Genomic DNA, 27,746 nt, shown 5'->3' with positions numbered 1-27,746 from the left:
GAATGCTGCAAATGCTTGCAGAAAATGTCGGCAAGCATGGTCTGCTGTTTCCCCTGCATGTGCTGAAGCAAAGACTGCACCTGAGAATGTATCTACAGAAACATGAACATTTTTGAGCCTCCCAAAAGATGGATAATTCGTGACATCAGCCTGCCACAACTGAAGACTTTGCAGCCCCTGCGGACTGATGGCTCCGGTAGAAGAAGGTGGCTGCACAAGCTGACAGTCTGGACAAGCACTAATGATCTCCCTCGCCTGACTCTTTGTGAGACGAAAGGACTCCATCAGCGCTTTGCGCATTCTGATGAAAGAACGCATGACTTAATCTTGCCTGCTCAAAAATGTCCGGCAGTGTTTGCAAAATGGGCATTGTCAACCTCTCCGCCCGAGCATTCCCTTCCGCTAAAAACCCCGGAAGTGTCGTGTGCGCTCTAATATGTGTGATAAAATACTCCCTGTATTCCCTGCTCTCTAGCAGTGTTTTCAAGCTCGTCACATATGAGTATAAAACCTCATTACTGACTTCCTTCAAGAGCGAACCCTCCAATCTCTTGACCACACCCGCAACATATGCGGAATCTGTCACCAGATTGAGAGGTTGTTCGAACAACTGAAATGCTCGGACAACGGCTGCCAACTCCACAATTTGTGGAGAGTCCTGAACCATCCTTACGTCTGATTCGCAATCCCCTGTCGTTGAGTCTCTCCACGTGATCACTGACTTGTGTGTCTTCCCTGAGCCATCCGTGAACACTGTGATCCCGTCCAAAGGTTCTTCACTAATTCTTGGTTTTGCTCTGTGGCATATTTGCGATTGCAGTATTCTATGCTGTGGAAAGTGGACTGTGCAAGTTCCTGGGAATGCTAAAACGCGATTAACAGGTCTTTCGATTGTTGCATTGCCCAATCGAAATAGTCTCGCTTCAGAGGTAATCTGATGACTGAGAATTCTCTTCCTGCCATTGTCAGCAGCCTTGTTCTCGCCTTTGTGATGATTTGTGCTGCCATCTCTAAATCTGTGAGAACTGTTTTTGCGGGCCTGTGTGGTAGGAAAATCCACTCTATGATTATCAAAGAGTCCTTTTGTGATTCATCCCATTGGAAGATCAAACCATGGAACTGTGTTTTCTTCCCCAGCACTGCCAACTGAAAAGGCAACGTTGGAACAAATCGATGTGCCTGCCTTTTCTGTATCGCATCCGTGACTTTCTCCAACTCCTTTTTCACTTCTGGTGTGAGCGTCCTGGGGGACCGAATGTCTGTGTCTCCTCTCAAAAGATCGAGCAACGCTGGGATGTCGCTGTTTGTGATTCCCAAAACTGGCCTCATCCAGTTGATTTCTCCCAAAAGCTGTTGCAAATCATGCAAATTGCTGATCTTAGTGCTGATCTCCATTTTCTGAGGTTTTATTGTTCTCTCTGAAATTTTCCACCCTAGATATTTCCAAGGTGCAACCTCTTGAATCTTCGAAATGCTGATTTCCAGACCTGCCTTTTGCACCTCTGCAATCACACAGTCACGAGCTTCTTGCAGCTCCTGTCGTGTTGATGCTGCAATGAGCAAATCATCCATGTAATGAATGATCCCCACCTTTGGAAATTTCTTCCACGCTGGTACCAAAGCTCGTGCCACGTACCATTGACAGATCGTCGGAGAATTTTTGAGGCCTTGTGGAAGAACGACCCAATGGTACCACTGCAGAGGTGTTTCCTTGTTGATACTCGGAACTGAAAAGGCAAATCTCGGAGTATCATCTGGATGGAGTGGAATACTGAAAAAACAATCCTTGAGGTCAATGACCACAAGCTGCCAATCTCTGGGAATCATTGAGACAGATGGAAGTCCCAACTGAAGTGGTCCCATGTCTTCTATGACTTCGTTGATCTTCCTGAGATCATGTAACAACCTCCATTTGCCCGATAGCTTTTTCTTGATGACAAACACTGGAGAATTCCAAGGGCTGTCTGTTGGCTTGATGTGTCCTTTCTGCAATTGTTCTTGGACCAGGTCTTTCAAAGCACTCAATTTTCTCCGCTTAAGGGGCCACTGATCCACCCAAACTGGATCATCTGTTTTCCATGTCAACTTCAATGTGGCGAGTGCCGCAGTGACCCCTATTAAAAATCCACTTCGATCTTCGCGCCCCATTGTGCCAAAAGGTCCCGACCCCAGACTGTGATCGGCTTTTGGACGACAAAAGGACGAATGATCGCCGTCTTGTCTCCTGGTCCCGTGACAACGACAGAATTCTCACTTTGCAGACACAGAGATGCTCCCCCTATGCCTGAGAGAGAACCCAATGGCGCGACCAAGCTCCAACTGCGTGGCCAAAAGATGTATGATATTACCGTTACATCCGCCCCTGTGTCAAGCATACCTCTGATCGCTATTGTCCTGTCCCCACATGTCAATTGGCATGTGAGCGTGGGTCGGTCTCGACCTATGTGCTTCACCCATGTTGTATGTACTTCAACATGTTCCTTCACAGGGAAACCTTCTTCGTCGAAGATTGACATGACCTCTCCAACTGCGTGTGGCGGCAATGCGAAAGCTCTCGCAACCACAGTATTTTCCGGTATAGTCAATGGTGGACGAAGCGCTCTTGCCAAAACTGTTAATTCTGTGTTTTTGTCCGCTGAGACAACTGTTGGATAAACAATGAGTCCAAGAATACTGCACTTATCTTGTCCAACTATCAAGAAATCTTGTTTCTTGTATGAGTCCCCGCGGATACCTGTTGGTATCTCCGCATGACTTTCATCTAGAAAGCATACTAGTTTTGAAGCTGCCAATGCACACTGTGCCCCTGGTGGGAGGAGGTCTGGGTCACTGTGGAATCGACTGAGGGTTTTGCTGAGGGCATCTGCTTGTCGCTCACTGATGATTGCCCTGTCTGCTCTTGTGACACCGCCAGTACTTGTGTCTGAGCGCGCTGGCGAGTTACAGCCGCGCTGCGCTTCTCGTTTCCTGGATGCAGTAACGGCTTTCTGTCCACATCTGTCTGGGAATAACATTCTTTCACAGAGTGTCTTCCTTTCCCGCACCGTGCACAAATTGGCCTTTCTGCCTTCTGTGCTGGCACTGGCGTATGTGTTCGTGGACAATTCATTTTCATGTGCCCAAACTCCCCACATTTGTAGCACTGTCTTCCTGGGGGATTGTTCTTTTTCTGCATCGTCGCAAGAACTTTGTTGATGTTCTCGTCCTCCTGATGGAGTATCTTTTTGAGCATCTTCTCCAATGTCTTGTCCTCTGTTTGCCTTTCTGAATGTCCCTTTAACTGTTCTTCCCATTCCTCTCTTAATTCTTCACAATCGCTGCGACATGCTGAGGTGTCCCCACCTTGCTGCATGCCTCCACCATCTCTGCCAAGGATGGCCGTCCTGGCATGGCGCTAATCACCCGTTGACAATCCGGGTTGGCATTGCCGAAAGCTAAGTTCTCCAAGAGAGGCCTCTTCGCTTCCTCTATCGTCACCTGTCGATCCACGGCTTGCGTGAGTCGATCGATGAACGACATGAATGGCTCTGTGGGACCTTGCCTGATACAAGAGAACAGAACATCTGGAGCTCCTGTTGGTGTAATTTGCATGATTGCCAATCGCGCTGCTTCTTTGATGTCGCTTAACACTCTTCGTGGAAGCCGTGCTGCTTGTTCCCCTGGGTTGTCGTCTGGAGGATCTCCTGCTAACTGCCCTTCTGTGAGGTTCGCGTTTGGCCCACCTTGATATCTATTCCGCAGTTCAGAAAGATATTTTCTCCACCTTTTTTCCCAGACGAGACTCTGTGTGTCAGTGAGAATCATTGCCACAATACTTCGAATATCATATGGCGTGAGGTCCTATGTGGTGAATGTCCCTCTTAGTAGCTGTTTGAAGTATTGTGAATTCAGCCCAAAAGTTTGAGCCACCTTCCCTAAGTCTTTGAGTGTCTCATGACCCATCCTTTCCCACCTTGGATTCTGTCCCTGGGCATCATATGTCACTGGCATTGTCAGATCTCCTGATCCCGGAAATAAATGCTTTTCCTTTGCCAATGCCTTTCTGATTTGCTTCCAATCCATCGTCTTCACTGGCTCTTGAAATTCCTCTTCTTGAGGCTCCATTGGGATTTGCATGAATAATGGTGTTGTGGATGTCATCGGTGATTCATCGTGCCTCATTTCTCGCCTTGAGGTTTTTGGCCTCGCTCCTAAATCCGAAAAGGAAACTCGAGGATCCTGTTGATATTTCTTTTTTGCTGTATCAACTGAATGCAAGAAGCTTTTTGCTGCTTCTGCTGCTGACAGCATCCATGTCGGAACACCTTCCGATGCTGTGATCCTTATGACATCTTCTCCTTGTAGCTGTTCTTCATCTGAGCTTTCATCATCTTCATGAAATCCCGAAGTCGATGGATAATCCCTTTGTTGTGTTAATATTGTCTTCTTTAAAGTGCTTTACTTTTTGAATATTGTTGGAAAAAATTGCTGCATTGTTGCAGTCTCGCCACGAGATGGCACTGTGGCTCCACAGAACCGATCCGGCATGTCCTGCACTTCTGTCCTCCTCCCACTAGGTGGCGCTGTCACCGGCCTCCCCAGCTCGGAGGACCGAATGAGCTCGACTGCCCCTTTTCCGGTCGACTGCCGTGTCTTCTGACTGGCTTTTAATTCAGCTGAAAATGGAGCTTGAGCACCAGAATGTCTCCCTTGAAGGGATGAGCCTTGGACCCTGAGGGTTTCAACTAAAGGCACCAAGTCTGAAGAAGGTGTGGAGCCCCGGGACTTAGAATCCCGAACACGGCCCCTCCTGGCCCGAGATGTCACAGGGGACCTGGCCCGCCCCCGCCCGCGCTCTGCTCTCTGCGCATGCGTGCTCTCCGAGCCGCTCCCTGTCTCTCCCGAGCTGACGTCACTCTCTCCCCCTTGTTCCACCTCCGAAGTCTCCTCCCCTCGGTCTGTCCCTGACTCTGTCTCCTCCTCCTCTGACGCTGTGTCCATTCCTCCCACCGGTGTGTACAGCCCGCCTCCCGCTGGCCCCCGGGTCCGCTCCGCGATTCGGGCCGACCTCCGCACCGGGTCTGACGTCACCACCGCGCGCCTCCTGCGTCTCTCTACGGTGGCCCTTTGGGGCTGCGCAGTTCCCCCAATTCACCGCCCGTGTTTAATGCTCCTGCGCTGGTTTGTGACTCCCCCCCTGGGTTTTTGTGAGTTTTGCCCGCCACGCGGGTCTCTGCTACCCTGCCGGCCGGGGCGGCCGCCACCCCCGGCGCTGCGCTGACAAAAGCCGCACCGGAGCTCGTGTCTCCCGTTATCTCTTTACTCGCGTCCCCCGCCTGCACCGCCACAGCCTGGCCGCCCTGCTCTGCCGCCGCGAGTAAGCGACCCCCCTGATCCCTTCTCTCCCCCCCGCATCCCCCCTTCCGATCCTGACTCCCCTGTACTCTCCGGGGTTTCAGGACGCTTTAGGAGCTTCCTGGGGTTTCTGGGTTTTGGGACCACGGGCTTTAATATTATTTCCTGCTCTCTTTTCTCGAGAGCCCTTTCCCCTTGGCTTCTTGAGGCCAGAACTAATTTTTTCCCGGAGCTTTGCTCCCCCCCTCCTTCTGAGGGTGCCGCAACTTTTCGTTGCTTTTCCAGTCTTTTCGACTGCACCGAAATGCCTTCTAGCATGGTTCTTGCCGGCGAGAGCAGCTTAAACACTGTCTCATCTTTTTTCGTTTCTAAGAGATATAAATGTCTATTAATTTCTTGCCAAAACCCCACTTTGAATAGCAGGCATGTTTCTGTAGGTGGATAATTGAGCCTTGCCCACAACAATAACTGTTTTAATTCTTTCTTTGGGATCCCTTCCGTGTATAATTGAGCCACGCCTTGTAAGGCGGACAAAATTTACCATTGTTCCTGGGAGAGTGTGCCCCCCATGTTCTTATTTTTGACCTTCTCACCGAATCTGTCGTCAGAGCTGTCCGAAGGCTCCCGGTCTCCGTCCAGCAGGTCATGAGAGATGGATCCAGAGGCGTCTTTCTGGTTCCGGTCCGGACTGCTCTGCTACGAACTTTCTTCAGCAGAAGCTCAGAGATGTAATTCTCAGTGACTGCTGTTTTTTGCAGACTCTCCTGGTCGTTTGTTTTTTTTTTTTTTCTTTTTTCTTCAGGCTTCTCTCCTCAGGAGCTATCAGTGTTCTCCTGGGAACTCGTCCTAGATCGGAGCTGCCCTCTTGGCTCTTCAGCTCTTCAGGGCTGATCCCCCCGCGAAAGGTTGGTAGGGGGGTAGCCCATGCAGCGAACGCCACTTGTCGGTTTCTCGGCTGTTTAGGTGATCTGGAAAGGCCCGGGGTGGCCTTGGACAGTCTGCGCTTCAAAGGACGAGAAGAGGCTTCAGATCTTTTCTCGGTCTCGGTGTTTATTAATTGTTTATCTAAAAGATTTTCTCTTGGCCCGACAGAGGTCTGCACAGCAGCCAGCCATGAGCACACTGCGAGCCCTCGGGGCGGTCACCTATCCTTATACTCGAAATTACGTATACAATATTTATCATTTTTCCGCAATACCTTTTACCTTTATTCACCAGTGCACTTTTACTAATAACCAATCCCAAAGTGCCAACATCACCACAAAAGATGGAGGCCAAGAAGAAGAAGAAGGACAGGACACGCCCCAATTCCTCCATCTTACTTCTTTAGACCCCCCTGTACAGAAATCCTAAACCCTGTGTCTTACACTCTAATTAACTTATCCCTTCACCATTCACCCAGTGAAATCCTCCTATCCTCATACAGGTGTCGTCTCCTGTGTAGGATCAAAGTCCAGCCACCAGACACTTCTGGCAACATTCCAGGACTCCCGAGCCCCCCAAGGGTGGTCTCAGTCACTCTGCACCTCAGTCCTGAGGCGCTGAGATCCCACATGGCCAGGGAGGCATTGAGCTCGGAGCACCATTCCTGACCCTGCTCCCACGTGCTGTAATCCCGTGAGAAGTAGTAGCAGACCCCATTGTAGCCAATCCAGTCATGGGGACAGCACTGCAGGGTCGCAGGTGTGACTGGAAACTGTGGTGCTGCAGGGGGAAGAGGAGAAGCTCTGAGGATTCCCCTGTGCAGGGAGCAGGGAGCGCGCTCTGCCCCGAGGGGCTGGGCCCAGGCTGCTGCCCCTCCCTTACCTGCCAGCACAGCCAAGGCCGCCCCCAAAGCCAGCACCAGCACCAGGAGCAGCAGAATCAGCACCGCCGTGCCCACGGGATGGCACCTGAACCGTTCACCTGGAGCAGGAAAGAGCTGCTGGCTGCCAGAAGCAGAGCCGGCCCTGCAATCTGCTCAGCCCATGGCCAGGGAGCAGAGCAGGGAGCCCTGAGGCAGTGTGGGCCTCCCTCAGGTGGCAGCCAGAGAGCCAAGAGCCTGGCCACAGGCAGGGACACAGCTGTGGGCACAGGCAGGGACACAGCTGTGGCCACAGGCTGCAGCAGGAGAACTGCACAGCCTTGGGGGCAGCTGGGGCTCTTGCTTGCAGCCACTGATGGGGCCCAGCAGAGCACGAGGCCTCTTCCAGACATCGGGAAACAACCACACACCTGCCAGCCCTGGCCTTGGGAGGGGACACGAGCCCCTGTCTAGACGGCACAGGGGTGGCCCTGCACTCACCCAGGAGTCTTCTGAGGTTCCTTTTGCGTTCATTGCCTGATGCTACTGTGCCCTGGGGAGCCAGGGGCTCCCTCACGCTCCCATCCCTGGTGCAGAATCCATTCTCCACATCTGCGCTTGCTGCACGCTCACAAGTGGCATCCCCCTGCTTATGCCAAGAGGCTTCTTGGGCCCCAGGCAAGTGTGGAAGCGCGGCTGCTCGTCCCTCCTGGGGATGCTAGGGCTCATTCGCAACTCTAGTCATGGAGTAGAATTCACTCTTCTCCGGCTCACAGGCGCCATCTCTCTGCCCAGAAGAAAAAGCACCTTGCTGCGGTGACATCAGGAGTGCTGCTGACAGTTCTTTTGGGAGCTCGGCCTCGGGAACAGCTTTGCAGCCGCGCTGATGGCACCCTGAAAGGGACACGAAGAGAGGTCGCTGCTGGTGCCGGCCGTGCGGGGGCTCAGGAGGGCGGTGGCAGCTGTGGCTGCGCTGTCGCCGCTGCCCAGAGGTGCGGCAGCAGGTGCGGAGACAAGCGCAGCCTCCGGGAGCTCTGCGGTGGCCGCAGCCGCGGCCCCTGTGGCTCTGCAGCCGCTGCAGCCCATCTCCGTGCCGGGCCGGGCGCTGAGAGCGCCTGCGAGCTGCCGGCTGCTGCTGGCCCGGGGCAGCTGCGGCTCGGAGTCCGCCTGCCGAGGGGCGAGAAGCAGCAGCCCCGGGCTGCTCACCGTTGTACCCCGCATGATTCCCTGCCCCGGCGCCTCGGAGCCCGGGCACACCGAGCGCCGGCACGACCGCTGCGGCTCCTGCCTGGGCACACGGAGCGGCTCCCGGCGCAGAGCGCAGCGCCGAGAAGCCTCGGCCCCGGAGCAGGCTGCATGCGCCGCTTTGTGCCCGCACCCGGCGCCTGCAGCGCTTTGGGCTCTGAGGCACTGGGTTCAAGTTCATGCCGTGCCAGCCCCGAGCCGGGCACGGACACCTCCCGCCCGAGCGGCGGCCCCGAGCCCGGCGCCGCACGGGCGGGAACGGTGCCGGGCACGGAGCAGCCGCCTCCGTCCTAGCGAGAGCAGCCGCGATGAGCCATCGCTGCCGCGGCACCGGCTCCATGCCGGCCATCCGGGCAAGGAGGAGAGCGCGGGCAGCCGCTCCCTCGGCTGCGATCCCAGCGCAGGGGGCACACGGGGGAAGCCGGCACCAGGAACTCGGCAGAATCCCCCCGGCCCTCACCGCGGCCCCCTCCGCCCACAGCGAGCCCCGAGCTGGGGCAGAACCGACCGCGGGTCCCACCTGGGCTGCAGCCGCCTCTGAGCTCCGGGTGCCGCCCGCCGCTCCGGACCGACACGAACTGATCCCGACACAGCCCACCGGCCACGGTCGCTGCCGCCGCATTTTAAGCCGGTGTCCGTGAGGGAGGGGTTTCCAGTTGTGAGCAATCAGCGTGCGGGAAAGAATCGCGGGCCGGGCTGGGGAGTGCAGCCAGGGGCGGGGGCAGAGACAGGGAGGTGTCACGTCCCTCCTGTGCCGAAACGCCGGTGCTGAGCGCTGGCGTCGTTGAAGCTGGTGAAGAAGCGCAGCGCCGGGGAAGCTGCGTCTGGGCCTCTAAACAGTGAATTCTCGCAGGCATTCTTGGGCTGGGCTGGGCCTGGCCAGGTGCCCGGGGCCAGCAAAACCGCTCTGTCCTGCTCCTCTTCACGCTGGGCAGACCTCGCTCGCGCGGGTGGGGCGAGCACCGCCGGCGCCGCGGGCGCAGCGGGCACCGACGGCGAAGAGATCACCGCGGGCGGAGCGAGGAACGACGAGGAAGCGAGCACTGACGACGAAGAGAGCAAGGACGACGAAGCGAGCACCGCGTTCGGGGCGCGCAACGACGAGGAAGCGAGCACTGACAACGACGCGAGCACCGCGGGCGGAGCAAGCAAAGACGACGAAGCGAGCACCGACGACGAAGCAATCACCGCGGGCGGACCGAGCAACGACGAGGAAGCGATCACCGCGGGCGAAACGAGCACCGCGGGCGGAGCGAGCAACGACGACGAAGGGGAGCAACGAGGAGGAAGCGAGCACCGACGACGAAGCGAGCAACGACGACGAAGTGATCACTGCTGCCGGAGCGAGCAAAGACGACGAAGCGAGCACCGACGACGAAGCAATCACCGCGGGCGGAGCGAACAACGACGAGGAAGCGATCACCGCGGGCGAAACGAGCACCGCGGGCGGAGCGAGCAACGACGACGAAGGAGAGCAACGAGGAGAAAGCGAGCAACGGCGCGGAAGCGAGCACCGACGACGAAGCGAGCACAGCGGGCGCAGCAGGCTCCGCTGCCCGAGCGGGGACCGACGAGGAAGCGAGCAGAGCGGACGGAGCGAGCACCGCGAGCGGAGCGAGGAACGACGGCGAAGGGGAGCAACGAGGAGAAAGCGAGCACCCCGGGCGCAGCGAGCACCGACGACGAAGCGAGCACCGCGGGCGGAGCGAGCAACGACGAGGAAGCGATCACCGCGGGCGAAATGAGTACCGCGGGCGGAGCGAGGAACGACGACGACGGGGAGCAACGACGAGGAAGCGAGCAACGACGAGGAAGCGAGCACCGCGGGCGGAGCGAGCAGCGCGGGCGGAGCGATCACCGCGGGCGGAGCGAGCAGCGTGGGCGGAGCGAGCAGCGCCGGTGGCCGCGGTGCTCGAGCGTCTCAATAAAGGCAGCCAGAGATCTCTCAACCATCATGGGCATAACAGGCCCGGACTAGGGCCATTATTTTTAATTGAATTTATTGTCAAACAAATCAGAACAAGGGAATGAGAAGCACGACAAATCTTAAAAATGCACCTTCCCCACACTGTTCTCTCCTTCCTAGGCTTCACTTTATCCCCAATTCCCTCTCCTCCCTCCTCCCTCCTCCCCACACAGCGGCACAGAGGCATGGGGGTTACAGTCACGTCATGTCACTGCTTCTCCCTCGGAGAGGCAAATCCTTGTCCTGCTCCACCCTGGGATTCCTCCCACAGAAGGACAGTCAGATCCTTCCCAGCAGACAGACAGACAGACAGACAACAGACTATTCTCCACAGTCAGGCGCCTGATGCTGAAAGTTGGATTCCTGCTTAGCACGTGTCAGCAGTTCTTCCTCCTCTTCCAAAAACAGTCCAAAACTGTCCCATTCTGGCCAGTTGGTGATGATTTCCAAGACCCCAGGCCAATTTGGATTCCCCACTGGAGCTTGTTGTATCGTGAGGGCAATGCCCTCACTGCAGGCAGCATCGGTGGCAGGATGGATTGCAGAGACTTTTCCTTTGCAGCCCCAGCCCAGCGCTGGCACCGGGGATGAAGAGGCACTGAGGTGACCCTGAGAGCAAGTGCAAGGCACAGGGCGCAGCTGAGGAAGGACAGCGCTGTGCTAGGCTCAGAGGTGAAGCTGGCACAGCCCAGTGTGGAGAAGGTCCTTTGTGCAGCCCCTGTTACAGGGGAGCTTGGGCCTTGCTGTAGACATACGGCCGCTCATTGGAGCAGAACTCACTCCTGAATTTATCGTCAGCCAGGTACACACACTCGGAAGTGCCAAGGACAGGAACCCTGCAGGGAGGAGCAGAGGCAGCGCTGGCTGCCAGGGGAAGCCCTTGTGCCCCCGTGGCCCCAGGCCCCGCCCGGCTCCCCAGCGCTCACCGGGAGCTGTAGCTGCTGCCGTCCCCCCAGCGCAGGCGCTCGCCCCGTCTGCGCAGCCCGAGCCAGAAATCGCCCTTCCCGCGGAGGCGGAAGAGCAAATCCTGCCCGGGAGAGAGGAGTGGGAGCTGCCCCGGCCCCTCGGGGGGGACACGTGCCCGGGGCTGCCCCCGCACGCCGGGGCTCCTTCCCTGCAAGGCCCCGGCCCAGGGCTGCAGCCCCGGCCCTGCGAGCACCGAGCCCGGCCCAGGAGCGTCCCCAGGCTGCCCTCAGCCACCCCACAGCGCCCGCAGCCCCTCACTCACCATGGCCTCCTCATCCTGGGCAATGGCCAGGGAGGCATTGAGCTCGGAGCACCGTTCCTGACCCTGCTCCCACGTGCTGTAATCCCGTGAGAAGTAGTAGCAGACCCCATTGTAGCCCACCCAGCCACGGGGACAGCCCAGAACCAACTGCGGTGTCGCAGGTGTGACTGGAACCTGTGGTGCTGCAGGGGGAAGAGGAGAAGCTCTGAGGATTCCCCTGTGCAGGGAGCAGGGAGCCCGCTCTGCCCCGAGGGGCTGGGCCCAGGCTGCTGCCCCTCCCTTACCTGCCAGCACAGCCAAGGCCGCCCCCAAAGCCAGCACCAGCACCAGGAGCAGCAGAATCAGCACCGCCGTGCCCACGGGATGGCACCTGAACCGTTCACCTGGAGCAGGAAAGAGCTGCTGGCTGCCAGAAGCAGAGCCAGCCCTGCAATCTGCTCAGCCCACGGCCAGGGAGCAGAGCAGGGAGCCCTGAGGCAGTGTGGGCCTCCCTCAGCTGGCAGCCAGAGAGCCAAGAGCCTGGCCACAGGCAGGGACACAGCTGTGGCCACAGGCAGGGACACAGCTGTGGGCACAGGCTGCAGCAGGAGAACTGCACAGCCTTGGGGGCAGCTGGGGCTCTTGCTTCCAGCCACGGATGGGGCCCAGCAGAGCACGAGGCCTCTTCCAGACATCGGGAAACAGCCACACACCTGCCAGCCCTCGCCTTGGGAGGGGACACGAGCCCCTGCCTAGAGGCCACAGAGGTGGCCCTGTACTCACCCAGGAATCTTCTGAGGTTCCCTCTCTGTTCATTGCCCATTGCTGCTGTGCCCTGGGGAGCCAGGGGCTCCCTCACACTCCCGTCCCTGGTGCAGAATCCATTCTCCACATCTGCACTCACTGCACGCTCACAAGTGGCATCCCCCTGCTTATGCCAAGAGGCTTCTTGGGCCCCAGGCAAGTGTGGAAGTGCGGCTGCTGGTTCCTCCTGGAGATGTTCATTCTCAACTCCTCTCATGGAGCAGAACTCTCTCTTCTTCTGCTCAGAGGTGTCATCTCTCTGGCTGGAAGAAGCAGCACCTTGCTCTCGAGACATCAGGAATGCTGACAGTTCTTTTGGGAGCTCGGCCTCGGGAACAGCTTTGCAGCCGCGCTGATGGCACCCTGAAAGGGACACGAAGAGAGGTCGCTGCTGGTGCCGGCCGTGCGGGGGCTCAGGAGGGCGGTGGCAGCTGTGGCTGCGCTGTCGCCGCTGCCCAGAGGTGCGGCAGGAGGTGCGGCGACAAGCGCAGCCTCCGGGAGCTCTGCGGCGGCCGCAGCCGCGGCCCCTGTGGCTCTGCAGCCGCTGCAGCCCAGCTCCGTGCCGGGCCGGGCGCTGAGAGCGCCTGCGAGCTGCCGGCTGCTGCTGGCCCGGGGCAGCTGCGGCTCGGAGTCCGCCTGCCGAGGGGCAAGAAGCAGCAGCCCCGGGCTGCTCACCATTGTGCCCGGCATGATTCCCTGCCCCGGCGCCTCGGAGCCCGGGCACACCGAGCGCCGGCACGGCCGCCGCCGCGGCTCCCTGCCTGGGCACACGGAGCGGCTCCCGGCACAGAGCGCAGCGCCGAGAAGCCTCGGCCCCGGAGCAGGCTGCATGCGCCGCTTTGTGCCCGCACCCGGCGCCTGCAGCGCTTTGGGCTCTGAGGCACTGGGTTCAAGTTCATGCCGTGCCAGCCCCGAGCCGGGCACGGACACCTCCCGCCCGAGCGGCGGCCCCGAGCCCGGCGCCGCACGGGCGGGAACGGTGCCGGGCACGGAGCAGCCGCCTCCGTCCTAGCGAGAGCAGCCGCGATGAGCCATCGCTGCCGCGGCACCGGCTCCATGCCGGCCATCCGGGCAAGGAGGAGAGCGCGGGCAGCCGCTCCCTCGGCTGCGATCCCAGCGCAGGAGGCACACGGGGAAAGCCGGCACCAGGAACTCGGCAGAATCCCCCCGGCCCTCACCGCGGCCCCCTCCGCCCACAGCGAGCCCCGAGCTGGGGCAGAACCGACCGCGGGTCCCACCTGGGCTGCAGCCGCCTCTGAGCTCCGGGTGCCGCCCGCCGCTCCGGACCGACACGAACTGATCCCGACACAGCCCACCGGCCACGGTCGCTGCCGCCGCATTTTAAGCCGGTGTCCGTGTGGGAGGGGTTTCCAGTTGTGAGCAATCAGCGTGCGGGAAAGAATCGCGGGCCGGGCTGGGGAGTGCAGCCAGGGGCGGGGGCAGAGACAGGGAGGTGTCACGTCCCTCCTGTGCCGAAACGCCGGTGCTGAGCGCTGGCGTCGTTGAAGCTGGTGAAGAAGCGCAGCGCCGGGGAAGCTGCGTCTGGGCCTCTAAACAGTGAATTCTCGCAGGCATTCTTGGGCTGGGCTGGGCCTGGCCAGGTGCCCGGGGCCAGCAAAACCGCTCTGTCCTGCTCCTCTTCACGCTGGGCAGACCTCGCTCGCGCGGGTGGGGCGAGCACCGCCGGCACCGCGGGCGCAGCGGGCACCGACGGCGAAGAGATCACCGCGGGCGGAGCGAGGAACGACGAGGAAGCGAGCACTGACGACGAAGAGAGCAAGGACGACGAAGCGAGCACCGCGTTCGGGGCGCGCAACGACGAGGAAGCGAGCACTGACGACGACGCGAGCACCGCGGGCGGAGCGAGCTCCGACGACGAAGGGGAGCAACGAGGAGGAAGCGAGCAACGACGACGAAGAGATCACCGCGGGCGGAGCGAGCAACGACGACGAAGCGGCGAGCAAAGCGGGCGGAGCGCGCAACGACGAGGAAGCGAGCACCTACGACGAAGCGAGCACCGCGGGCGGAGCGAGCAACGACGACGAAGGGGAGCAACGAGGAGGAAGCGAGCAACGACGACTAAGCGAGCAACGACGACGAAGTGATCACTGCTGCCGGAGCGAGCAAAGACGACGAAGCGAGCACCGACGACGAAGCAATCACCGCGGGCGGAGCGAGCAACGACGAGGAAGCGATCACCGCTGGCGAAACGAGCACCGCGGGCGGAGCGGGCAACGACGACGAAGGGGAGCAACGAGGAGGAAGCGAGCACCGACGACGAAGCGAGCAACGACGCCGAAGTGAGCACAGCGGGCGCAGCAGGCTCCGCTGCCCGAGCGGGGACCGACGAGGAAGCGAGCAGAGCGGACGGAGCGAGCACCGCGAGCGGAGCGAGGAACGACGGCGAAGGGGAGCAACGAGGAGAAAGCGAGCACCCCGGGCGCAGCGAGCACCGACGACGAAGCGAGCACCGACGACGAAGCGAGCACCGCGGGCGGAGCGAGCAACGACGAGGAAGCGATCACCGCGGGCGAAATGAGTACCGCGGGCGGAGCGAGGAACGACGACGACGGGGAGCAACGAGGAGAAAGCGAGCAACGACGAGGAAGCGAGCACCGCGGGCGGAGCGAGCAGCGTGGGCGGAGCGATCACCGCGGGCGGAGCGAGCAGCGTGGGCGGAGCGAGCAGCGCCGGTGGCCGCGGTGCTCGAGTGTCTCAATAAAGGCAGCCAGAGATCTCTCAACCATCATGGGCATAACAGGCCCGGACTAGGGACATTATTTTTAATTGAATTTATTGTCAAACAAATCAGAACAAGGGAATGAGAAGCACGACAAATCTTAAAAATGCACCTTCCCCACACTGTTCTCTCCTTCCTAGGCTTCACTTTATCCCCAATTCCCTCTCCTCCCTCCTCCCTCCTCCCCACACAGCGGCACAGAGGCATGGGGGTTACAGTCACGTCATGTCACTGCTTCTCCCTCGGAGAGGCAAATCCTTGTCCTGCTCCACCCTGGGATTCCTCCCACAGAAGGACAGTCAGATCCTTCCCAGCAGACAGACAGACAGACAACAGACTATTCTCCACAGTCAGGCGCCTGATGCTGAAAGTTGGATTCCTGCTTAGCACGTGTCAGCAGTTCTTCCTCCTCTTCCAAAAACAGTCCAAAACTGTCCCATTCTGGCCAGTTGGTGATGATTTCCAAGACCCCAGGCCAATTTGGATTCCCCACTAGGGCTTGTTGTATCGTGAGGGCAATGCCCTCACTGCAGGCAGCATCGGTGGCAGGATGGATTGCAGAGACTTTTCCTTTGCAGCCCCAGGCCAGCGCTGGCACTGGGGATGAAGAGGCACTGAGGTGACCCTGAGAGCAAGTGCAAGGCACAGGGCGCAGCTGAGGAAGGACAGCGCTGTGCTGGGCTCAGAGGTGAAGCTGGCACAGCCCAGTGTGGAGAAGGTCCTTTGTACAGCCCTTGTTACAGGGGAGCTTGGGCCTTGCTGCAGACATACGGCCGCTCATTGGAGCAGAACTCACTCCTGAATTTATCGTCAGCCAGGTACACACACTCGGAAGTGCCAAGGACAGGAACCCTGCAGGGAGGAGCAGAGGCAGCGCTGGCTGCCAGGGGAAGCCCTTGTGCCCCTGTGCCCCCAGGCCCTGCCCGGCTCCCCGGCACTCACCGGGAGCTGTAGCTGCTGCCGTCCCCCCAGTGCAGGCGCTCGCCCCGTCTGCGCAGCCCGAGCCAGAAATCGACCTTCCCGCGGAGGCGGAAGAGCAAATCCTGCCCGGGAGAGAGGAGTGGGAGCTGCCCCGGCCCCTCGGGGGGACACGTGCCCGGGGCTGCCCCCGCACGCCGGGGCTCCTTCCCTGCAAGGCCCCGGCCCAGGGCTGCAGCCCCGGCCCTGCGAGCACCGAGCCCGGCCCAGGAGCGTCCCCAGGCTGCCCTCAGCCACCCCACAGCGCCCGCAGCCCCTCACTCACCATGGCCTCCTCATCCTGGGCAATGGCCAGGGAGGCATTGAGCTCGGAGCACCGTTTCTGACCCTGCTCCCACGTGCTGTAATCCCGTGAGAAGTAGTAGCAGACCCCATTGTAGCCCACCCAGCCACGGGGACAGCCCAGAACCAACTGCGGTGTCGCAGGTGTGACTGGAACCTGTGGTGCTGCAGGGGGAAGAGGAGAAGCTCTGAGGATTCCCCTGTGCAGGGAGCAGGGAGCCCGCTCTGCCCCGAGGGGCTGGGCCCAGGCTGCTGCCCCTCCCTTACCTGCCAGCACAGCCAAGGCCGCCCCCAAAGCCAGCACCAGCACCAGGAGCAGCAGAATCAGCACCGCCGTGCCCACGGGATGGCACCTGAACCGTTCACCTGGAGCAGGAAAGAGCTGCTGGCTGCCAGAAGCAGAGCCGGCCCTGCAATCTGCTCAGCCCACGGCCAGGGAGCAGAGCAGGGAGCCCTGAGGCAGTGTGGGCCTCCCTCAGCTGGCAGCCAGAGAGCCAAGAGCCTGGCCACAGGCAGGGACACAGCTGTGGGCACAGGCAGGGACACAGCTGTGGGCACAGGCTGCAGCAGGAGAACTGCACAGCCTTGGGGGCAGCTGGGGCTCTTGCTTCCAGCCACGGATGGGGCCCAGCAGAGCACGAGGCCTCTTCCAGACATCGGGAAACAGCCACACACCTGCCAGCCCTGGCCTTGGGAGGGGACACGGGCCCCTGCCTAGAGGCCACAGAGGTGGCCCTGTACTCACCCAGGAATCTTCTGAGGTTCCCTCTCTGTTCATTGCCCATTGCTGCTGTGCCCTGGGGAGCCAGGGGCTCCCTCACACTCCCGTCCCTGGTGCAGAATCCATTCTCCACATCTGCACTCACTGCACGCTCACAAGTGGCATCCCCCTGCTTATGCCAAGAGGCTTCTTGGGCCCCAGGCAAGTGTGGAAGTGCGGCTGCTGGTTCCTCCTGGAGATGCTCATTCTCAACTCCTCTCATGGAGCAGAACTCTCTCTTCTTCTGCTCAGAGGTGTCATCTCTCTGGCTGGAAGAAGCAGCACCTTGCTCTCGAGACATCAGGAATGCTGACAGATCCTTTGGGAGCTCGGCCTCGGGAACAGCTTTGCAGCCGCGCTGATGGCACCCTGAAAGGGACACGAAGAGAGGTCGCTGCTGGTGCCGGCCGTGCAGGGGCTCAGGAGGGCGGTGGCAGCTGTGGCTGCGCTGTCGCCGCTGCCCAGAGGTGCGGCAGCAGGTGCGGAGACAAGCGCAGCCTCCGGGAGCTCTGCGGTGGCCGCAGCCGCGGCCCCTGTGGCTCTGCAGCCGCTGCAGCCCAGCTCCGTGCCGGGCCGGGCGCTGAGAGCGCCTGCGAGCTGCCGGCTGCTGCTGGCCCGGGGCAGCTGCGGCTCGGAGTCCGCCTGCCGAGGGGCAAGAAGCAGCAGCCCCGGGCTGCTCACCATTGTGCCCCGCATGATTCCCTGGCCCGGCGCCTCGGAGCCCGGGCACACCGAGCGCCGGCACGGCCGCCGCCGCGGCTCCCTGCCTGGGCACACGGAGCGGCTCCCGGCACAGAGCGCAGCGCCGAGAAGCCTCGGCCCCGGAGCGGGCTGCATGCGCCGCTTTGTGCCCGCACTCGGCGCCTGCAGCGCTTTGGGCTCTGAGGCACTGGGTTCAAGTTCATGCCGTGCCAGCCCCGAGCCGGGCACGGACACCTCCCGCCCGAGCAGCGGCCCCGAGCCCGGCGCCGCACGGGCGGGAACGGTGCCGGGCACGGAGCAGCCGCCTCCGTCCTAGCGAGAGCAGCCGCGATGAGCCATCGCTGCCGCGGCACCGGCTCCATGCCGGCCATCCGGGCAAGGAGGAGAGCGCGGGCAGCCGCTCCCTCGGCTGCGATCCCAGCGCAGGGGGCACACGGGGGAAGCCGGCACCAGGAACTCGGCAGAACCCCCCCGGCCCTCACCGCGGCCCCCTCCGCCCACAGCGAGCCCCAAGCTGGGGCAGCACCGACCGCGGGTCCCACCTGGGCTGCAGCCGCCTCTGAGCTCCGGGTGCCGCCCGCCGCTCCGGACCGACACGAACTGATCCCGACACAGCCCACCGGCCACGGTCGCTGCCGCCGCATTTTAAGCCGGTGTCCGTGAGGGAGGGGTTTCCAGTTGTGAGCCATCAGCGTGCGGGAAAGAATCGCGGGCCGGGCTGGGGAGTGCAGCCAGGGGCGGGGGCAGAGACAGGGAGGTGTCACGTCCCTCCTGTGCCGAAACGCCGGTGCTGAGCGCTGGCGTCGTTGAAGCTGGTGAAGAAGCGCAGCGCCGGGGAAGCTGCGTCTGGGCCTCTAAACAGTGAATTCTCGCAGGCATTCTTGGGCTGGGCTGGGCCTGGCCAGGTGCCCGGGGCCAGCAAAACCGCTCTGTCCTGCTCCTCTTCACGCTGGGCAGACCTCGCTCGCGCGGGTGGGGCGAGCACCGCCGGCACCGCGGGCGCAGCGGGCACCGACGGCGAAGAGATCACCGCGGGCGGAGCGAGGAACGACGAGGAAGCGAGCACTGACGACGAAGAGAGCAAGGACGACGAAGCGAGCACCGCGTTCGGGGCGCGCAACGACGAGGAAGCGAGCACTGACGACGACGCGAGCACCGCGGGCGGAGCGAGCTCCGACGACGAAGGGGAGCAACGAGGAGGAAGCGAGCAACGACGACGAAGAGATCACCGCGGGCGGAGCGAGCAACGACGACGAAGCGGCGAGCAAAGCGGGCGGAGCGCGCAACGACGAGGAAGCGAGCACCTACGACGAAGCGAGCACCGCGGGCGGAGCGAGCAACGACGACGAAGGGGAGCAACGAGGAGGAAGCGAGCAACGACGACTAAGCGAGCAACGACGACGAAGTGATCACTGCTGCCGGAGCGAGCAAAGACGACGAAGCGAGCACCGCGGGCGGAGCGAGCAACGACGAGGAAGCGATCACCGCGGGCGAAACGAGCACCGCGGGCGGAGCGAGCAACGACGACGAAGGGGAGCAACGAGGAGGAAGCGAGCACCGACGACGAAGCGAGCAACGACGACGAAGCAATCACCGCGGGCGGAGCGAGCAACGACGAGGAAGCGATCACCGCGGGCGAAACGAGCACCGCGGGCCGAGCGAGCAACGACGACGAAGGGGAGAAACGAGGAGGAAGCGAGCACCGACGACGAAGCGAGCAACGACGACGAAGTGATCACTGCTGCCGGAGCGAGCAAAGACGACGAAGCGAGCACCGACGACGAAGCAATCACTGCGGGCGGAGCGAGCAACGACGAGGAAGCGAGCACCGACGACGAAGCGAGCAACGACGCCGAAGTGAGCACAGCGGGCGCAGCAGGCTCCGCTGCCCGAGCGGGGACCGACGAGGAAGCGAGCAGAGCGGACGGAGCGAGCACCGCGAGCGGAGCGAGGAACGACGGCGAAGGGGAGCAACGAGGAGAAAGCGAGCACCCCGGGCGCAGCGAGCACCGACGACGAAGCGAGCACCGACGACGAAGCGAGCACCGCGGGCGGAGCGAGCAACGACGAGGAAGCGATCACCGCGGGCGAAATGAGTACCGCGGGCGGAGCGAGGAACGACGACGACGGGGAGCAACGAGGAGAAAGCGAGCAACGACGAGGAAGCGAGCACCGCGGGCGGAGCGAGCAGCGCGGGCGGAGCGAGCAGCGTGGGCGGAGCGAGCAGCGCCGGTGGCCGCGGTGCTCGAGTGTCTCAATAAAGGCAGCCAGAGATCTCTCAACCATCATGGGCATAACAGGCCCGGACTAGGGACATTATTTTTAATTGAATTTATTGTCAAACAAATCAGAACAAGGGAATGAGAAGCACGACAAATCTTAAAAATGCACCTTCCCCACACTGTTCTCTCCTTCCTAGGCTTCACTTTATCCCCAATTCCCTCTCCTTCCTCCTCCCTCCTCCCCACACAGCGGCACAGAGGCATGGGGGTTACAGTCACGTCATGTCACTGCTTCTCCCTCGGAGAGGCAAATCCTTGTCCTGCTCCACCCTGGGATTCCTCCCACAGAAGGACAGTCAGATCCTTCCCAGCAGACAGACAGACAGACAACAGACTATTCTCCACAGTCAGGCGCCTGATGCTGAAAGTTGGATTCCTGCTTAGCACGTGTCAGCAGTTCTTCCTCCTCTTCCAAAAACAGTCCAAAACTGTCCCATTCTGGCCAGTTGGTGATGATTTCCAAGACCCCAGGCCAATTTGGATTCCCCACTAGGGCTTGTTGTATCGTGAGGGCAATGCCCTCACTGCAGGCAGCATCGGTGGCAGGATGGATTGCAGAGACTTTTCCTTTGCAGCCCCAGGCCAGCGCTGGCACTGGGGATGAAGAGGCACTGAGGTGACCCTGAGAGCAAGTGCAAGGCACAGGGCGCAGCTGAGGAAGGACAGCGCTGTGCTAGGCTCAGAGGTGAAGCTGGCACAGCCCAGTGTGGAGAAGGTCCTTTGTACAGCCCTTGTTACAGGGGAGCTTGGGCCTTGCTGCAGACATACGGCCGCTCATTGGAGCAGAACTCACTCCTGAATTTATCGTCAGCCAGGTACACACACTCGGAAGTGCCAAGGACAGGAACCCTGCAGGGAGGAGCAGAGGCAGTGCTGGCTGCCAGGGGAAGCCCTTGTGCCCCTGTGCCCCCAGGCCCTGCCCGGCTCCCCGGCACTCACCGGGAGCTGTAGCTGCTGCCGTCCCCCCAGTGCAGGCGCTCGCCCCGTCTGCGCAGCCCGAGCCAGAAATCGACCTTCCCGCGGAGGCGGAAGAGCAAATCCTGCCCGGGAGAGAGGAGTGGGAGCTGCCCCGGCCCCTCGGGGGGACACGTGCCCGGGGCTGCCCCCGCACGCCGGGGCTCCTTCCCTGCAAGGCCCCGGCCCAGGGCTGCAGCCCCGGCCCTGCGAGCACCGAGCCCGGCCCAGGAGCGTCCCCAGGCTGCCCTCAGCCGCCCCACAGCGCCCGCAGCCCCTCACTCACCATGGCCTCCTCATCCTGGGCAATGGCCAGGGAGGCATTGAGCTCGGAGCACCGTTTCTGACCCTGCTCCCACGTGCTGTAATCCCGTGAGAAGTAGTAGCAGACCCCATTGTAGCCCACCCAGCCACGGGGACAGCCCAGAACCAACTGCGGTGTCGCAGGTGTGACTGGAACCTGTGGTGCTGCAGGGGGAAGAGGAGAAGCTCTGAGGATTCCCCTGTGCAGGGAGCAGGGAGCCCGCTCTGCCCCGAGGGGCTGGGCCCAGGCTGCTGCCCCTCCCTTACCTGCCAGCACAGCCAAGGCCGCCCCCAAAGCCAGCACCAGCACCAGGAGCAGCAGAATCAGCACCGCCGTGCCCACGGGATGGCACCTGAACCGTTCACCTGGAGCAGGAAAGAGCTGCTGGCTGCCAGAAGCAGAGCCGGCCCTGCAATCTGCTCAGCCCACGGCCAGGGAGCAGAGCAGGGAGCCCTGAGGCAGTGTGGGCCTCCCTCAGCTGGCAGCCAGAGAGCCAAGAGCCTGGCCACAGGCAGGGACACAGCTGTGGGCACAGGCAGGGACACAGCTGTGGGCACAGGCTGCAGCAGGAGAACTGCACAGCCTTGGGGGCAGCTGGGGCTCTTGCTTCCAGCCACGGATGGGGCCCAGCAGAGCACGAGGCCTCTTCCAGACATCGGGAAACAGCCACACACCTGCCAGCCCTGGCCTTGGGAGGGGACACGGGCCCCTGCCTAGAGGCCACAGAGGTGGCCCTGTACTCACCCAGGAATCTTCTGAGGTTCCCTCTCTGTTCATTGCCCATTGCTGCTGTGCCCTGGGGAGCCAGGGGCTCCCTCACACTCCCGTCCCTGGTGCAGAATCCATTCTCCACATCTGCACTCACTGCACGCTCACAAGTGGCATCCCCCTGCTTATGCCAAGAGGCTTCTTGGGCCCCAGGCAAGTGTGGAAGTGCGGCTGCTGGTTCCTCCTGGAGATGCTCATTCTCAACTCCTCTCATGGAGCAGAACTCTCTCTTCTTCTGCTCAGAGGTGTCATCTCTCTGGCTGGAAGAAGCAGCACCTTGCTCTCGAGACATCAGGAATGCTGACAGTTCTTTTGGGAGCTCGGCCTCGGGAACAGCTTTGCAGCCGCGCTGATGGCACCCTGAAAGGGACACGGTGAGAGGTCGCTGCTGGTGCCGGCCGTGCGGGGGCTCAGGAGGGCGGTGGCAGCTGTGGCTGCGCTGTCGCCGCTGCCCAGAGGTGCGGCAGCAGGTGCGGAGACAAGCGCAGCCTCCGGGAGCTCTGCGGTGGCCGCAGCCGCGGCCCCTGTGGCTCTGCAGCCGCTGCAGCCCAGCTCCGTGCCGGGCCGGGCGCTGAGAGCGCCTGCGAGCTGCCGGCTGCTGCTGGCCCGGGGCAGCTGCGGCTCGGAGTCCGCCTGCCGAGGGGCAAGAAGCAGCAGCCCCGGGCTGCTCACCATTGTGCCCCGCATGATTCCCTGGCCCGGCGCCTCGGAGCCCGGGCACACCGAGCGCCGGCACGGCCGCCGCCGCGGCTCCCTGCCTGGGCACACGGAGCGGCTCCCGGCACAGAGCGCAGCGCCGAGAAGCCTCGGCCCCGGAGCAGGCTGCATGCGCCGCTTTGTGCCCGCACTCGGCGCCTGCAGCGCTTTGGGCTCTGAGGCACTGGGTTCAAGTTCATGCCGTGCCAGCCCCGAGCCGGGCACGGACACCTCCCGCCCGAGCAGCGGCCCCGAGCCCGGCGCCGCACGGGCGGGAACGGTGCCGGGCACGGAGCAGCCGCCTCCGTCCTAGCGAGAGCAGCCGCGATGAGCCATCGCTGCCGCGGCACCGGCTCCATGCCGGCCATCCGGGCAAGGAGGAGAGCGCGGGCAGCCGCTCCCTCGGCTGCGATCCCAGCGCAGGGGGCACACGGGGGAAGCCGGCACCGGGAACTCGGCAGAATCCCCCCGGCCCTAACCGCGGCCCCCTCCGCCCACAGCGAGCCCCGAGCTGGGGCAGAACCGACCGCGGGTCCCACCTGGGCTGCAGCCGCCTCTGAGCTCCGGGTGCCGCCCGCCGCTCCGGACCGACACGAACTGATCCCGACACAGCCCACCGGCCACGGTCGCTGCCGCCGCATTTTAAGCCGGTGTCCGTGAGGGAGGGGTTTCCAGTTGTGAGCCATCAGCGTGCGGGAAAGAATCGCGGGCCGGGCTGGGGAGTGCAGCCAGGGGCGGGGGCAGAGACAGGGAGGTGTCACGTCCCTCCTGTGCCGAAACGCCGGTGCTGAGCGCTGGCGTCGTTGAAGCTGGTGAAGAAGCGCAGCGCCGGGGAAGCTGCGTCTGGGCCTCTAAACAGTGAATTCTCGCAGGCATTCTTGGGCTGGGCTGGGCCTGGCCAGGTGCCCGGGGCCAGCAAAACCGCTCTGTCCTGCTCCTCTTCACGCTGGGCAGACCTCGCTCGCGCGGGTGGGGCGAGCACCGCCGGCACCGCGGGCGCAGCGGGCACCGACGGCGAAGAGATCACCGCGGGCGGAGCGAGGAACGACGAGGAAGCGAGCACTGACGACGAAGAGAGCAAGGACGACGAAGCGAGCACCGCGTTCGGGGCGCGCAACGACAAGGAAGCGAGCACTGACGACGACGCGAGCACCGCGGGCGGAGCGAGCTCCGACGACGAAGGGGAGCAACGAGGAGGAAGCGAGCAACGACGACGAAGAGATCACCGCGGGCGGAGCGAGCAACGACGACGAAGCGGCGAGCAAAGCGGGCGGAGCGCGCAACGACGAGGAAGCGAGCACCTACGACGAAGCGAGCACCGCGGGCGGAGCGAGCAACGACGACGAAGGGGAGCAACGAGGAGGAAGCGAGCAACGACGACTAAGCGAGCAACGACGACGAAGTGATCACTGCTGCCGGAGCGAGCAAAGACGACGAAGCGAGCACCGACGACGAAGCAATCACCGCGGGCGGAGCGAGCAACGACGAGGAAGCGATCACCGCTGGCGAAACGAGCACCGCGGGCGGAGCGGGCAACGACGACGAAGGGGAGCAACGAGGAGGAAGCGAGCACCGACGACGAAGCGAGCAACGACGCCGAAGTGAGCACAGCGGGCGCAGCAGGCTCCGCTGCCCGAGCGGGGACCGACGAGGAAGCGAGCAGAGCGGACGGAGCGAGCACCGCGAGCGGAGCGAGGAACGACGGCGAAGGGGAGCAACGAGGAGAAAGCGAGCACCCCGGGCGCAGCGAGCACCGACGACGAAGCGAGCACCGACGACGAAGCGAGCACCGCGGGCGGAGCGAGCAACGACGAGGAAGCGATCACCGCGGGCGAAATGAGTACCGCGGGCGGAGCGAGGAACGACGACGACGGGGAGCAACGAGGAGAAAGCGAGCAACGACGAGGAAGCGAGCACCGCGGGCGGAGCGAGCAGCGTGGGCGGAGCGATCACCGCGGGCGGAGCGAGCAGCGTGGGCGGAGCGAGCAGCGCCGGTGGCCGCGGTGCTCGAGTGTCTCAATAAAGGCAGCCAGAGATCTCTCAACCATCATGGGCATAACAGGCCCGGACTAGGGACATTATTTTTAATTGAATTTATTGTCAAACAAATCAGAACAAGGGAATGAGAAGCACGACAAATCTTAAAAATGCACCTTCCCCACACTGTTCTCTCCTTCCTAGGCTTCACTTTATCCCCAATTCCCTCTCCTCCCTCCTCCCTCCTCCCCACACAGCGGCACAGAGGCATGGGGGTTACAGTCACGTCATGTCACTGCTTCTCCCTCGGAGAGGCAAATCCTTGTCCTGCTCCACCCTGGGATTCCTCCCACAGAAGGACAGTCAGATCCTTCCCAGCAGACAGACAGACAGACAACAGACTATTCTCCACAGTCAGGCGCCTGATGCTGAAAGTTGGATTCCTGCTTAGCACGTGTCAGCAGTTCTTCCTCCTCTTCCAAAAACAGTCCAAAACTGTCCCATTCTGGCCAGTTGGTGATGATTTCCAAGACCCCAGGCCAATTTGGATTCCCCACTAGGGCTTGTTGTATCGTGAGGGCAATGCCCTCACTGCAGGCAGCATCGGTGGCAGGATGGATTGCAGAGACTTTTCCTTTGCAGCCCCAGGCCAGCGCTGGCACTGGGGATGAAGAGGCACTGAGGTGACCCTGAGAGCAAGTGCAAGGCACAGGGCGCAGCTGAGGAAGGACAGCGCTGTGCTAGGCTCAGAGGTGAAGCTGGCACAGCCCAGTGTGGAGAAGGTCCTTTGTACAGCCCTTGTTACAGGGGAGCTTGGGCCTTGCTGCAGACATACGGCCGCTCATGGGAGCAGTTGTCACTCCTGAATTTATCGTCAGCCAGGTACACGCACGGGGAACTGCCGAGGACAGGAACCCTGCAGGGAGGAGCAGAGGCAGCGCTGGCTGCCAGGGGAAGCCCTTGTGCCCCTGTGCCCCCAGGCCCTGCCCGGCTCCCCGGCACTCACCGGGAGCTGTAGCTGCTGCCGTCCCCCCAGTGCAGGCGCTCGCCCCGTCTGCGCAGCCCGAGCCAGAAATCGACCTTCCCGCGGAGGCGGAAGAGCAAATCCTGCCCGGGAGAGAGGAGTGGGAGCTGCCCTGGCCCCTCGGGGGGACACGTGCCCGGGGCTGCCCCCGCACGCCGGGGCTCCTTCCCTGCAAGGCCCCGGCCCAGGGCTGCAGCCCCGGCCCTGCGAGCACCGAGCCCGGCCCAGGAGCGTCCCCAGGCTGCCCTCAGCCGCCCCACAGCGCCCGCAGCCCCTCACTCACCATGGCCTCCTCATCCTGGGCAATGGCCAGGGAGGCATTGAGCTCGGAGCACCGTTTCTGACCCTGCTCCCACGTGCTGTAATCCCGTGAGAAGTAGTAGCAGACCCCATTGTAGCCCACCCAGCCACGGGGACAGCCCAGAACCAACTGCGGTGTCGCAGGTGTGACTGGAACCTGTGGTGCTGCAGGGGGAAGAGGAGAAGCTCTGAGGATTCCCCTGTGCAGGGAGCAGGGAGCCCGCTCTGCCCCGAGGGGCTGGGCCCAGGCTGCTGCCCCTCCCTTACCTGCCAGCACAGCCAAGGCCGCCCCCAAAGCCAGCACCAGCACCAGGAGCAGCAGAATCAGCACCGCCGTGCCCACGGGATGGCACCTGAACCGTTCACCTGGAGCAGGAAAGAGCTGCTGGCTGCCAGAAGCAGAGCCGGCCCTGCAATCTGCTCAGCCCACGGCCAGGGAGCAGAGCAGGGAGCCCTGAGGCAGTGTGGGCCTCCCTCAGCTGGCAGCCAGAGAGCCAAGAGCCTGGCCACAGGCAGGGACACAGCTGTGGGCACAGGCAGGGACACAGCTGTGGGCACAGGCTGCAGCAGGAGAACTGCACAGCCTTGGGGGCAGCTGGGGCTCTTGCTTCCAGCCACGGATGGGGCCCAGCAGAGCACGAGGCCTCTTCCAGACATCGGGAAACAGCCACACACCTGCCAGCCCTGGCCTTGGGAGGGGACACGGGCCCCTGCCTAGAGGCCACAGAGGTGGCCCTGTACTCACCCAGGAATCTTCTGAGGTTCCCTCTCTGTTCATTGCCCATTGCTGCTGTGCCCTGGGGAGCCAGGGGCTCCCTCACACTCCCGTCCCTGGTGCAGAATCCATTCTCCACATCTGCACTCACTGCACGCTCACAAGTGGCATCCCCCTGCTTATGCCAAGAGGCTTCTTGGGCCCCAGGCAAGTGTGGAAGTGCGGCTGCTGGTTCCTCCTGGAGATGCTCATTCTCAACTCCTCTCATGGAGCAGAACTCTCTCTTCTTCTGCTCAGAGGTGTCATCTCTCTGGCTGGAAGAAGCAGCACCTTGCTCTCGAGACATCAGGAATGCTGACAGTTCTTTTGGGAGCTCGGCCTCGGGAACAGCTTTGCAGCCGCGCTGATGGCACCCTGAAAGGGACACGGTGAGAGGTCGCTGCTGGTGCCGGCCGTGCGGGGGCTCAGGAGGGCGGTGGCAGCTGTGGCTGCGCTGTCGCCGCTGCCCAGAGGTGCGGCAGCAGGTGCGGAGACAAGCACAGCCTCCGGGAGCTCTGCGGTGGCCGCAGCCGCGGCCCCTGTGGCTCTGCAGCCGCTGCAGCCCAGCTCCGTGCCGGGCCGGGCGCTGAGAGCGCCTGCGAGCTGCCGGCTGCTGCTGGCCCGGGGCAGCTGCGGCTCGGAGTCCGCCTGCCGAGGGGCAAGAAGCAGCAGCCCCGGGCTGCTCACCATTGTGCCCCGCATGATTCCCTGGCCCGGCGCCTCGGAGCCCGGGCACACCGAGCGCCGGCACGGCCGCCGCCGCGGCTCCCTGCCTGGGCACACGGAGCGGCTCCCGGCACAGAGCGCAGCGCCGAGAAGCCTCGGCCCCGGAGCAGGCTGCATGCGCCGCTTTGTGCCCGCACCCGGCGCCTGCAGCGCTTTGGAC

The 27,746-nt window shown here is 62.3% G+C and overlaps 1 protein-coding gene across 1 annotated transcript; it reads left to right on the top strand.

Moving 5' to 3' along the window:
- Positions 1–18,131: 18,131 nt before the first annotated feature.
- Positions 18,132–20,112, top strand: LOC131086336 (myristoylated alanine-rich C-kinase substrate-like). The gene is made up of 3 exons (XM_058029299.1): positions 18,132–18,429; positions 18,759–19,008; positions 19,710–20,112. Exons 1-3 carry the CDS (start codon positions 18,132–18,134, stop codon positions 20,110–20,112), a joined length of 951 nt encoding a protein of 316 aa, XP_057885282.1.
- The last annotated feature ends 7,634 nt before the right edge of the window (positions 20,113–27,746 follow it).

This window comes from Melospiza georgiana, chromosome 8 (assembly GCF_028018845.1).
Source record: "Melospiza georgiana isolate bMelGeo1 chromosome 8, bMelGeo1.pri, whole genome shotgun sequence".
Classification (NCBI taxonomy): domain Eukaryota; kingdom Metazoa; phylum Chordata; class Aves; order Passeriformes; family Passerellidae; genus Melospiza; species Melospiza georgiana.
Note: the sequence above shows the minus strand (reverse complement) of the source record. Positions and strands in the feature narration are given on the sequence as shown.

Bases quoted from the DNA above. Each gene is read 5' to 3' on its own strand.
- LOC131086336 (XM_058029299.1), top strand. From the start codon at position 18,132: ATGAGCCATCGCTGCCGCGGCACCGGCTCCATGCCGGCCATCCGGGCA. The intron at 18,430-18,758 runs GTCGCTGCCGCC...CACGCTGGGCAG, and splicing joins GACACAGCCCACCGGCCACG to ACCTCGCTCGCGCGGGTGGG. The intron at 19,009-19,709 runs GCAACGACGACG...GGGACCGACGAG, and splicing joins GAGCAACGAGGAGGAAGCGA to GAAGCGAGCAGAGCGGACGG.